Source organism: Eptesicus fuscus, chromosome 15 (assembly GCF_027574615.1).
Source record: "Eptesicus fuscus isolate TK198812 chromosome 15, DD_ASM_mEF_20220401, whole genome shotgun sequence".
Taxonomy (NCBI): domain Eukaryota; kingdom Metazoa; phylum Chordata; class Mammalia; order Chiroptera; family Vespertilionidae; genus Eptesicus; species Eptesicus fuscus.
The window spans coordinates 78,574,586-78,587,071 of NC_072487.1; the positions used below are offsets into that span (position 1 = coordinate 78,574,586).

The following is a 12,486-nucleotide window of genomic DNA, read 5'->3' on the forward strand; positions in this document are numbered from 1 at the left end:
CAGACGGGGGTGGGGACGGTGTCCGCGCGGCCAGGACCTTGCGAGGTGGGTCTAACGGAGCAGCTGGGATACGAGGCGGGGCCCGCGGAGGAGTCTGGACCAGCAGGACGCTGCTCCCCAGCCCACGGGCGGGAGGGCCTCGGGGAGGAGGGGAAAGGAGGAACGTGGAAAGGACCAACCGCCAGGGAGCTCAGGCTCTGCCGGTGGCGCACAGCGTCGGCCCCGAGGCCCTCGGCGCCAGGGCACCCTCTCTCCCTCCGCTTCAGCGTGACCAGCGCCACCGGAGTCTCATCGGGAGCCGGCGCTGCAGGAGCTGGTGTCGGGCAGGCCGTCCTCCGCGGCCTCCCGGGCGCTGGCCTGCCGCTGGGCCAGGGCCGCGCTCGAGTGCCGGCATTTGGGGGACCCGCAGCGGCAGCTGAACAGCTTGCCTTTGATGTCCCAGAAGCGCTGCCCGTAGTCAAACCTGGGGAGAGAGGAGCGCGGGGCTGAGGCGGGAGCCGGGGCACAGCCGCCCCGGTGCCCCGAGTCGGGGAACAGAGCCGCTGTGGGGACAGGCGGGCCTACCCCAGCTGCTCGCCGGCCTCGATGAGGCGGGTGCTGAAGAAGGCGATGCGGGGGAAGCGCAGGTCCTGGTGCGACAGGAACACCCGCACGGGCACCAGGTTGGGCTCGCAATGGTGGTTGATGAAGCGGCTCACGTTCCCGTAGAAGCGCGCGTCGATGCAGTACAGCTCTCCGTCCTGCGGGCGAGAGCGGGCGTGGGGCACCAGCCAGAGCAGGGGCAGGGAGGCCCAGGACTGGGCACAGGGCGGCTGGGACACCCCCACGCCACCCCCCGGGGCTGGGGCTGAGGAGCCCAGTGGAGCTGCACCATCTGGGCTCCATCAGGTGGAGAGCACCCACCACTCAAGACTCTCCCCCCAGCTGATTCTGTCAGCGTGGGGGTTGAGGGTCAGGGAGGCGGAGACCACCGAGCCACGGAGCAGCCGGGCAGGTGGGATGGGCAGAGGGACAGCGGGAGGGAAGCTGCAGGCCGCAGGCATCAGAGCAGTGGTGACGACCGACCGAGAGACAGGAATCCCACGACCTCTGCTGCCCCACAGGTGAGGACAGGACCCCGGTCCCCCGAACCCTGTCCCCACATCCCTCCCACGAGAAGGGACACGGAGCGGACTGTGAGGAAAGCAGACGAGAGGGCCTGGTCTAACCACGCGGCCCTTGACCAGCACTTTCTCCGGGAAGATCCAGAGTGTGGGAGCTGAGCCCCGCACCCCCCGGGGCTGCCGGCAGGCTCCCCAGAGCGCGGCATCACGGGGGCCAGAGCAGAGAGCCCGCCACTCGGAGGCACCCAGAGGGAGGAGCCGGGACAGAGGTGACGTCCCTGCCGCCCCAGCCAGCGGCCTGGTCTGCAACTCGCTTCTGGTGGGAAGGCTCCCGCGGCTTTGCCCTGACCGATGGGGGCCCCTGAGCAGAGGACCCCACTTCCCCAGCCCTGCCTGAGCGCTGCAGCCACTGCAAGTTCTCCAACAGGCACCTGATGAGTGAAGGGGCCGCATGAGAACCAAGATGGGGGTGCGGTGGCCTCAGAAGCATCTGGAACCTGGAACCAGGCTGGACACCAGGCAGGCCAGCTCCTCCCTGGGTCCCAGGAAGGCAACGGGGACTCGCACCGTTCACATGGCCCCGACCCCTCGCACGAGGCTCACGACTGCTCTGCAGGTCTGTCCACGCGGCGCCCCCCGGAGGCTGTGCCGGCGCAGGCCGTCCCCGGGGACCACAGGCTGGGGTCTAGGGCGAGGCTCACCGCCCGCCCGCCCCTCCCCCGGGTCGGGGCCCCTCAGCCCTGAGCACAGGAGGCCAGCGCCGGGTGGTGGGGCAGACACGCCCACGCTGCATTCAGCTGAGCTCTATGCCAGCCCTCGGGACGTAGTACCTTGTTGTCGAGGTCGAAGAGGTAAGAGTCTTCCTCCCGAACGTCGGCCTCCGAGTCGGAGATGAGCTCGCCCACGTACCTGCGGACGGACAGCACGTCACCCGCCGTGGCCACAGCCACGGAGACTGCGGGACGGAGCCGGGCTTTCACTGGGCACGAAGCCCTCTGCTGAGCAGGGAGGGAGGAGGAAGACCCCCCTGGAAGGCACCCCATGTGGATGGCACAGCCTCCCGAGGCGGGGGGGGGGGGGGAAGGCTGGTGCTGGGGCAGCCCCGCTGGGACAGCAGGTCCCCCGGTGGGCGCCCCCGGGCCTGACCCACAGCGCACGCCCGGATGTGCCCTCACTCACTCGCAGACGAATGTGCCCACGGGGATGTCCTGCAGGGTCCGCACACCCCAGCCCATGTTCTGGGTGCGGTAGAGCTGCAGCCTCGCCCTGCAAAACAGGGTCTGTCTCACGGCCACGGCCAGGGCCCCAGCTCCTGGCGCACGACAGGCGTCACCTTCAGAAACGCTTCCCAACGTGACAGGCAGAGGAGCGACTCCCGGGGTGGCCCGGCGCCCCCGTCCTCACACCTCAGACGTCACCTGAGTCGGCACAGGCCCGCCCCTGTGCCTTAGGCGCGTCACCTGCACCCCAGGGACAGCCAGGCCGGACCCCTGCTTGCAATGGGGACCAGAGGGTCTAGTGCTGCCGCCAAGCCCAGGCTGTGAGCAGGTCAGCTCGGGTGCAGGTCAGGTGTGGGGGACACGCCCAGGGTCCGAGAGCCACGGCCCCCCTGGTGGGAGACGTCTGTCCTCACCGCAAGGACTCCCTGCCACATGAGGGTGATGGGAGCGTGGGCGGTCACAGTGCTCTGAGGTCGCTGACAATGAGGAGCCACACGCTGGGAATTCGCGCTCAGACTGCCCGTAACAGTCCCTCGCGACCCAGAGGGACGCCCAGTCACCCCTCGGCACACGCATGAGGGAGGGATCTGACCAGAACCCAGGGCCTGGCTCTGGGCGGCCAGGGGACACGGGGAAAGGACCCCAGCCTGGCCAGGGGCCGGGGCGGGCACACTCGGGGCCGTGGGCCCTGAGCGACTGTGGAGTCTGCGCGGAGACAGGGGCCCGGTGCTCGGGAGACACTCCCGGCAGCATCCGTGTGAGCTGCAAGCGAGGCCGTTCGGGGCCAGGCTGTTCTCTGCTTTGGGCTCTTTTGACCAAGACGGTACGGTCCTCTCGGCCTCAGAGCCGAGAGGAAGCAACTTGTTACTTCCGCCAACGTGGGACCCTGACGGGGGACAAGGGCTCAGACGCACGTGTGCCCTAAACACGCCCTGTACAAAACACGGGATGCCTCGCGACTCTCCAGCCGGTCTCACGCCGCCAGAGCAGCTGAGGTGCGGCCCGGAGCGCGGGGCAGGCACTCACCGGAGGCCGTTCTGCACGACGCGGTTGCGGCAGTTCCGCCAGCAGGCGCAGGCGTGGTTGCACTCGAACAGCAGGGGCGGCTCCGCCATGTTGAACTCAGGCAGCAGCCGGCCATCCTGGGGACAGACATGCAGTCAGGACCGGCCAGCACAGACACGACACGCTTCTACACACAGAGCACGGGCCGACCAGAGGGCTCCGTCAAACTGGCCCTGGGGGAGCAGAGGGTGGGAACCTGGCCGCCCGTGGCCGCCCCCACCTCCAGGCGCCACCACGCACGGCTGAAAGACGCTGGCTCGCCCCCAGGGCTCTCCACCCCTGCCCCCTGCCCCCTGCCCCCTGCCCTCTGCCCCCGAGCTGCTGGAACAGCCCTGGATGGAGGGTGCTGACAGCAGGGCCGTCTGCGGTGCTCACCTTGTCGTACCAGCAGCGCATGCTGAGCTGGCCGCACATGCAGTTGCTGGAGGAGCAGTCGTCGATGCAGACGCAGTACTGGTGGGGGGGGGGGGGGGGGGGGACAGGGTCACGCTCGGCTCCCTCCCGCCCACAGCCCCCACCGCGCAGACGGCTCTGGTCTGCCGCGAGCTTCTGCAAGCCACGCTCACTGAGGGGAGGGGAGGGGAGGGCAGGACCTCGGGGCCCGGTTCTCAAGGCACCAAGGGAGTGCAGGCTCTTGGGAAGGAGGGTAGGGCAGAATGCCCAGTCGCTGAGGCTGGGGGAGGGGCTGGGCACAGGCTCTGTGGGGTGGGCGGGCGGGGGGGGGGCATGGCTGCCCTGGAGATGCTCCGTGGGACAGGCCAGGCTGGAGCAGGAGCCCTGCCTGAGGCACGCGCCTGGCTTCCGCCTGCAGGGAGGCACAGGCTGCGGGCACAGCGTGGAGGCGGGACCTCGGCTCGCTGCACGGGCCCTTTTTGTCCCGCAGTGCCTGGAACCACCACTCACGGGGCGCTGGGCTCTGCTTTGGGGGCCGGACCCAGCGTGGTACACGGATGCGTTTTCTGGGGGACCCGTGTCTGCTCCCAGCTCTCAGTGGAGGCAGCCCCGAGAGCAGGGTCCTCCTGGGAACTCCGGCCGCCCCACGAAGGGCCCTGGTCCCGGGACGCTGACCTGCAGGTGGGTGATGTTCCTGTCGATGTTCATGGGGGACGTCACGCAGCTCTGGGAGACGTACTTGTAGTTGCTGGGGCTGGGCTCCCCGTCCACGGCGTTGACACAGGGGATGGGGATGCGCTCGTAGCCGCGAGCGATGTCTCTGCCGGGGAAGGGGCGTCACTCTTGCTGTGACAGGTGCGGCCCCCGTGGGACGGACGAGGACAGACGGCCGCCGCCTGCGCCCACCATCTCGACCCTCGGCAGGACTGCCCTGGTCTCGGGACACGCCTCACCTGCTCACCGTCTTCTCCACGGGGACGGGCCTGTCCGGGGCCGAGTCCCGCAGCGCCTTGCTCATCTGCAGGGCGTCCCACACCTGGGAGTGGAGGCTGGCGCACTGCAGGGGCGTCTCCCCCTCCTTGTTCTTCAGGTTGACATCTGAATCCCGAGAGAGAAAGAGGCTAAAAGGGAAAACGCAAGCCAACAAGACGTTCAGATCTCCGCTTGAAACACAGGAAGACGAGACTTACAAAACGACTAAACTGGTAGAAACACTGAGAACACACCGTTGGCCGTGACATTTACGAGCTGGCGGACCGGTGCTGGGAGGACTGGGACTCACCAGAGCAGCCCACGCCTCGGCCAGGCCTCGGCCATGCTCCCCTCCGGCAGAGCGCGAGCGGGAGGCGCTGGGAGGGCATGTCCGCTCAGTGCTCCCTCACTGCTGGAAGGCCGCAGCGACGGCCTAAGCAGGCCCCACGCCGTGTACCCGGCGGCAACCCCAGGCCTGATCTGGGTCAGAACCAGACGTGGGCCGCACAGAACGCTGTGAGCTCCCCTCCCCAGGGCCTCCCACCAACACGCCCACCGTGCGGAGCTGCTGCCGCGTCCCACGAGGGTGCGAGCAATGCGGGGCCTCCCTCACGCCCAGGGGAGGCAGGTCACCTGGGGTCATGGGTCAGGCGGGTCCTGCTGAGGAGAACAGGGTCGCGCCCAGAGTGAGCACTGGAGGACGCAGGCCTCGGGCAGCCGAGGGCTCCAAGTGGCCAGCACCAGGGGACGCTGCCCCCACGGGCTGTCCCCTCGGCCTCGCTCAACCGAGCACTCGGGCTTTTTCACAGCGACCCCCGAGCCAGGCTGTCACCGCTGACCTCCGACCTGGGACACCCAGGCACTCCCCGGGGAGCCTCGCAGGCACTCACACGACACAGGCGTAGCGGTCCTCCCGGGCGGCGATGTGCAGCGGCGAGTCGCCGTGGATGTTCACGGCGTGCAGGTCGCACCTGGCGGCCAGCAGGATCTCGGCGATGTCCACGCAGCCCGAGAAGGCCGCCCAGTGCAGGCAGATGTTCTCCTCCTGCGGCGGGGAGGGCATGAGGGCGGGGCGCGGTCGGAGAGGGAATGGGTCCTCAAATCAAAATGACCCAGGACCCAGCACAGCGCCTGCAGGGACCTGATCCGAGGCGCACACGGTGGGACCGGCCTCCCTCACAGGCAGGTGGCGCTGTGAGAGCCGGAAGACAGGCGTGTGCGGCTCATTAAAATCGTGTTTCCCAGCCCTGACCGGTTTGGCTCAGTGGATAGAGCGTCGGCCTGCGGACTCAGGGGTCCCGGGTTCGATTCCAGTCAAGGGCATGTACCTTGGTTGCAGGCACATCCCCAGTAGGGGGTGTGCAGGAGGCAGCTTGATCGATGTTTCTCTCTCATCGATGTTTCTAACTCTCTATCCCTCTCTCTTCCTCTCTGTAAACAATCACTAAAATATATTTTAAAAAATAAAAATAGCCGAAACCGGTTTGGCTCAGTGGATAGAGCGTCGGCCTGCGGACTGAAGGGTCCCGGGTTCGATTCCGGTAGGGGCACGTGCCTTGGTTGTGGGCACATCCCCAGTTGGGGGTATGCAGGAGGCAGCTGATTGATGATTCTCTCTCATTGATGTTTCTAACTTTCTATCCCTCTCCCTTCCTCTCTGTGAAAAATCAATAAAATATATTAAAAAAATAAAAAAAATAAAAAATAAATAAAAAATAAGTAAAATCGTGCTTCCCAGCAGCCTCTGGAAGTAGTTTTAAGTGGAAGGAGACCAGGGAACGCGTGTGCTATGCAAACAGGTCCTGTGAGGACCCAGCAGCTTCTCTTTTTTAAAATATATTTTATTGATTTTTTACAGAGAGGAAGGGAGAGGAATAGAGAGTTAGAAACATCGATCAGCTGCCTCCTGCACACCCCCTACTGGGGATGTGCCCGCAACCAAGGTACATGCCCTTGACCGGAATCGAACCCGGGACCCTTCAGTCCGCAGGCCGACGCTCTATCCACTGAGCCACACCGGTCAGGGCCCAGCAGCTTCTTAGGACCCGGCAGTCCTGAGGATCCGCGTGCGGAAGGGCATGTGGTGCAGCAGCCCACGTGCGGGGAGGAAGCACACACAGGAGGTCTGACCGTGGCGGGGACCGAGCAGGGACGAAGCACTCCCTGTGCTGTCGGGAGAGGACAACGGGGACCGGCACCCTCTCCTGGCTGGCCTGGCGCTGTCCCCGCCTCCCCCCCCCCCAAAAAGGCCAAGGGCCTTGCAGGCGGGCAGCCCTGAGCCTCCATGGACCCCGAGGCGGTGGGCAGCTCAGCTCGCCCACAGTGGGGCTGCCACTCAGGCAGACTCCTCGCTGCCCAGAACCGCTCTCCGCTCCACTGGCCCCTCAGGAGCTGCAGGAGGTGGGGCGCCAGGGCTCCCCGGCCAGGATGGCAGACAGTCAGTGACATGCCCTGGAGCTACAGCCAGCAATCGGCTGACACGCATATTAACCGGACCCGGGCTGACTCGAGGGCGGCCCCAGCCGGCCGCCCGCCCGCCCGCCGGTGACTCACGTTGTCCCGGATGTTGATGTCCGAGCCCTTGGACAGCAGCAGCTTCACCAAGTCCACGTGCTTGTACTCAGTGGCCCAGATCATGGGCGTCCAGCCGCCATCGTCCTAATCCCAAAAGAAAGAGTCCAGCGCGGGCGCAGAGGGCGGTCTCCCTCGGCCTGCAGGCCGCCCGTGTCGTGTCGTGCCGACAAGGAAACCGAGGCTCAGCGCGCTGCTCCAGGCATCTTGGCGACAGGACTGACCCGCAAGCCCCTGTACACGCCCACACCCACGACTGCGTCGCAGGAGAAAGGAACAGCCATGCTGTGGCCAGCCCCGCCCAGGACCAGGGTCGGCTGGAGGGGCCACTGCAGGGTCGGTGTCTGCTCCGCCCTCGGTCCCAGTGGCCCGGACACTGAGCACGCAGCACATGGAGACCCGGGACGCAGCGGGGGAGGGAGTGTTGGGGAGGGAGGAAAAGGTGTGGCTTACCTGGCAGTTGACATCCATCTGCCCGTTGGAAAGCAGGTACTGCACCACCTCGTAGTGGCCTTTCTTGGCAGCCAGGTGCAAGCAGGTGGAGCCCTCTGCATCCTGCAACACCAGGGCATGGGTCAGACACCCTGGGAAGCGCAGGCCGCCCACGACGTGGGGGCGGAGGTGCCGGAACGGGAAACCTGGCAGGGGTGGGGACTTGCTCAAGGTCACAGGGCCGGGACCTCAGCCCCGCCCACGGCCCGACCGGCTCCTGACAGCTCTGAGTCTCCCAGCTCCTCGGTGAAGCGTGTCCTAAGCGTGGCGCGCTCTTTGCCGCTGTTGCACATGGAAGTGTTTTCTGAACTTCCCTTCTGGACGGTCCGTCAACAAGTGTGAAGAAACACACCTGCCTGTGTCTGCACGGACCTTGTCCTGTTGCTGTTACTCTTCACCCGAGGACAGTTTTCCATTGACTTTTAGAGAGGGGGGGGGCACTGGAGAGGGAGGGTGGGAGACACACTGATGGGTCGCCTCCCGCATGTATTCCGACCAGGGTCAAGGATCGAACCGCAACCCTTGACCAGGAATTGAACCCGAGACCCTTCAGTTCCAGGGCCGATGCTCTAACCACTGAGCCACCGGCCAGGGCTGGGTACTGACTTTGTATCACTAACTCCCCTGCACACGTTTGTTAGTTCTGACAGCGTGCCTGGCCTCTCCGGGGTTTTCTGCACGTGAGGTCAGGTCTCCGGGAGCATCGCTTTGCTTCTTCCTTTCCAGTTGGGGTCCTTTTCTGCCTCTTTCCCCCTCACGGCAGCAGGAAAGTGTGTCCCGGGAAGGCAGCTGCCGCCCTGCACGCAGCCCTGACCAGCGCGCTGTCTGCTGCCAGGCGCAGGGACCCGGCGGGCAGCCGCGCTCGCTATCCCGACCCTCCTCAAACCTGGACCCTGAGAAACACGAACGGGACAGGGACGGGGCTCCGAGCGGCGCACGCACCTTGGGGTCCACGAGGGCCCCGGCCTTGATGAGGTATTTCACTGCGTCCAGGTGGTTGTTCTCGGCTGCCTCCATCAGCGGGGTCCTCTGGTCCTCCGAGCAGGTGTCGATGTTGGCTCCCGCCTGGGGGAGGGACCGTGGTGAGCGGGAAGCGGCTCCCGCAGCCACACCCGGAGGACGGGGCGCCTCGCACGCTTCACTCTCGAAGCGGAAAGACCCCCCGGCTGCGCTAGCCCTTCCCACCACGCAGCCCCGTCACGCGTTCCCATCGAACGCGAAGCCCTGTCACCCTCCCGCTCTGGCTCACGAAGAGCCTTCGCCTCTAAGTGGACTTGACAGAAGTGTCCCAGCGCAGCCAGGGCAGCAGCTTCAGAACGAGGAGGAAGGCGACAGCCCCTAAAGCCGCCAAGGGGCGCAGAGGGGCCCTGCGAGGCCCAAGAGGTGCCGATGCGGCCGGCATGACCACAGGCCCCCTGCTCAGCGTCGCCGCCCTGTCCTCTGGGCAATGCTCGCCAACACACAGAACCTCCGTGTACGGTGCAGCGATTCCTTAATTTCTCCTAAAGTGTGAGAACCTGAGGAACCACGGAGCGGCGCCCAGGCCACGCTGTCGGACACGCGGGCGGCCGACCCTGCGCTGGTCCCGAGCGAGGAGAGAGGGCGTGTGGCCGCTGAAACCTCCCCGGGAGGAAGCGCCACCGCTCAGACGGGTGGACACAAAACTCACATTTCGTCAAAGTCAGTGTGCATCGTGGGAAAGGCTGAAAGGAGCCGTTTTCACTTCCCGCCGTTAGAAAGCAAACGGACCTGCAATGGCTCTCATGGCAACAGCGACTCAGAGACTCGCTCCTTTCCGAGGTCAGAGGTCAAAGATGCCGGAGCCGCAGGTGAGACACGGGGCACAGGCACAAAAGCTCAAAGCCGAGGAGGGTGGCCCTGTCTGAGGGCCCCGTCGGCCCAGAACCCACAGCAGCTCATTTTAACGAGGAACACGTGCGATAGGAGCCGAGGCGGCGCAGCTCCAGAGGCCCGGGCTGCACGGGGCGCCCTCTGCAGGGCGAAGCCAGGCGCTGTCCGCACACTGGCCGCGTGGACTTGGCAGCACTCCATCCGCCCAACTCCATGAGGACACGGCCGGCCGAAGGCAGGAGCCGCCCGTGACGTGGCCCTCTGGGCAGGGCTGCGTCTGGGCGTCTGGGAGGGCAGAGGGGGCTGATGACCCAGAGCTGAGCTCGAGGGGGCACGGCCTGAAGGCCGGGGGTCAGAGGCCAGGCCTTCCCTGAGACTCTGGGTCCAGGTTTGAGGAGCGGTTTGGACGGACCAAAAAACCAGCTCTCGGGGTGCTCGCCCGAAACCAGAGCAGGCCAGCGACCGGCTCCACACAACACCGAGGCCTCCCAGGGACACCAGCAGCCACGACTGACACCAGGACACCAGCCCCGCGGAGCAGCCACCGCCAGCGCAGCAAGGGCGGCCAGGAGAGAAGCCGAACACTCCGAGAACCACACAGGAGAGTGAGGCCAGCAGGTGCCCGACTGCCGGGCTCCACCCACAGGGAACAGAGCCTCCAGGACAGACGCCCATGGCAACAGCACCAGACCCTGAGCAGGCCCGGCCCCCATGTGTCCCCCAAATCCTCCCTGCCCGAGTGTATGAGGTGCAGACACCTGTGCGAGAGCGCCCAGCCCTCGGCAGCTCCCTGGCTGGGGCCTCTTCTCTGAGAAAACCTCAGGCTCACGAGCGTGCTCAGAGCTGGAGCCGAGGATGGAAATCCCAGATGGCGTGGCTCCTAACGCAGCCGGGACGGAGCAGGGAGCAGGCAGAGGTGTGGACGCAGACGGAGCCGTGGCAAGGCCGCTGCGGTGGCCCACCCGTGGTCCAGGACAGGGTGCGCAGCCAGGGGTGTCCCCAGATGCTGTCCCCCTGAGCCACCCGCACGGCCACCCAACCATGCCCCGAGCCCAGGAGCGCACCTCCTTTCGCTCAGTGTTGTCACCTGTATTCAAACAGCCGCACGTGACAGCACGCACGCAGCAGAGGCCGGGCAAAACCACACGCCTCCGCAGGCTGCGATGCTGGGACAGGGCAGGCGCCCACCCGTCAGGCAGGGGCCCGGGTGTTCCTTCTCAGAGCTGCTCGGGGCTGAGGGGGCGCACAAGGCCAGAGCCGACCCAGGGGAGATTACCCCCACACAAAAGCTGAACCTCCAAAATCAGCACCCTTGGGTTCCTGGCAAAACAGGACTAAACCTGCCCACGTCTCTCCTCGGGAACCTCAGGAAAGCTGCCTGGATTCCGGAAGGAAATACAGAAAGCACGGCCCTGGCGCCATCACACTCACCACCAGGCCGAGTGCCCTCGGAGGGGCCGGGCCGGGGCTCCAGCCACTATTAAAGGTGTCAGAAACTACAGCATTTACCAGACTCCAGGCTCCTCGCACTCAGGGACTGCGAGGCAGAGCTCTTTAACATCTCGCCACGTGCTACCCACACAGCCTCGCCCAGAAGCTCTTCGCCCGCGACAGGGCTGGGGAGGCCGAGGAGCTCGGCTGGGGCCGGACATCCAGCCCACAAGTGTGTCTCCTCTAGGCTGTGTCTCCTCTAAGGCGGCTCCAGGTGCAGGGCGCTGGATCCTGCTCGGCGCTCGCACCTGCTGCCTCTGGGAGCCAGGGAGAGGAGGTGCCAGGGCACCCCCGGAGAACATGACATGGCCGTGTGACAGGCACACGGGAGGGAAGGAGAGCAGGCGCGTCCTGCCCCGTCAGCGCCTCGCAGCTCCCACCGAGCACGCACTGGTGACAGCAATGTTTGGGGCCCAACGGAACAGCGGTCCCCGCGGGTCTCGGACAGGACCAGGCCCCCGAGAGCCCACCAGCAGCATTTGGCGCTTCCCGTGAAATATAAAGAGCAACCAGCAGGCATTTGAGGAAAGCCTCTAGATAAAAAAGAGCAAACAGATGCATACAATGCAAAGTGACCGTCAGTGATGTGGTCAGAGGACAAGGGCGGACAGTGGCTCCGGAGAGAGGCTCGGGGCCAGGACGCAGACCGACAGCACCCTGCAGGAGTGGAGGGAGGCAGGACGAGGCCTGGTCGCAGACCGGGAAGGGGAGAGGGGCCCGCAGGAACCGTGGGACCGGAGCGTCGGCATAAACCAAGGAGCTACAGGCAGGGCTGGGGACCGCCGGAGACCAGCAGACTCGGGAGCCCCTGGCCCTGTCGGGGTCCCTGAAGCCCGGGCAGAGGACGGGAAGCACAGGAGGGTTAGGTGCAACAGGGGGGCTCCAGGACGCAGGCCCCAGCCCGGCCGGGGCAGGTCCCGAGGGAGGGCGCGGGGACAGCGTCAGCCTGCCACCAGGAGGGAACTGGCAGGTACAGACGCCTCAGCCCTCGGAGACGCCGGCAATGCTAATGCTGGGTGTTTACATGGCCTCCCCGTCACTCACACGGCTGACTGAAACCGTGGGTGACACACTCCAGTGAGGACCAGGAGGGAGGGTGAGCCCGCCGGGGCCTGACCCCCCCACACGGGTCAGTCAGTATCTCAGAACCCACCACCAGGCGGAGGCGCGGAGCAGCCTGCGGTTCGGGGGCAGCAGGGGGCAGCCCACACGCACCTGGATCAGCATGTGGCAGATGTCCACGTGGCCGGCCTCCGCCGCCGCATGCAGCGGAGACCGCTTGCCCTGGTGTTCCATCTTGAAGTTGGGGTCAATTCCGTCAACTGTGA

General features: G+C 66.1%; 1 protein-coding gene across 2 annotated transcripts in view; it reads right to left on the reverse strand.

Moving 5' to 3' along the window:
• Nucleotides 1-213: 213 nt before the first annotated feature.
• Nucleotides 214-12,486, reverse strand: part of EHMT1 (euchromatic histone lysine methyltransferase 1) — a 75,492-nt gene continuing 63,219 nt past the window's right edge. For both annotated transcript variants that reach the window (XM_054726908.1, XM_054726907.1), the window contains 13 exons: nucleotides 12,374-12,480; nucleotides 8,759-8,881; nucleotides 7,778-7,879; nucleotides 7,307-7,411; nucleotides 5,644-5,798; nucleotides 4,735-4,902; nucleotides 4,457-4,601; nucleotides 3,764-3,841; nucleotides 3,350-3,465; nucleotides 2,283-2,369; nucleotides 1,934-2,012; nucleotides 565-740; nucleotides 214-463 (listed from right to left, as the gene is read on the reverse strand). In XM_054726908.1, coding sequence (XP_054582883.1) covers nucleotides 289-463; nucleotides 565-740; nucleotides 1,934-2,012; nucleotides 2,283-2,369; nucleotides 3,350-3,465; nucleotides 3,764-3,841; nucleotides 4,457-4,601; nucleotides 4,735-4,902; nucleotides 5,644-5,798; nucleotides 7,307-7,411; nucleotides 7,778-7,879; nucleotides 8,759-8,881; nucleotides 12,374-12,480 — 1,616 coding nt within the window. In that variant the 3' untranslated portion in view covers nucleotides 214-288. The remainder of the gene's footprint in view (nucleotides 464-564; nucleotides 741-1,933; nucleotides 2,013-2,282; nucleotides 2,370-3,349; nucleotides 3,466-3,763; nucleotides 3,842-4,456; nucleotides 4,602-4,734; nucleotides 4,903-5,643; nucleotides 5,799-7,306; nucleotides 7,412-7,777; nucleotides 7,880-8,758; nucleotides 8,882-12,373; nucleotides 12,481-12,486) is intronic.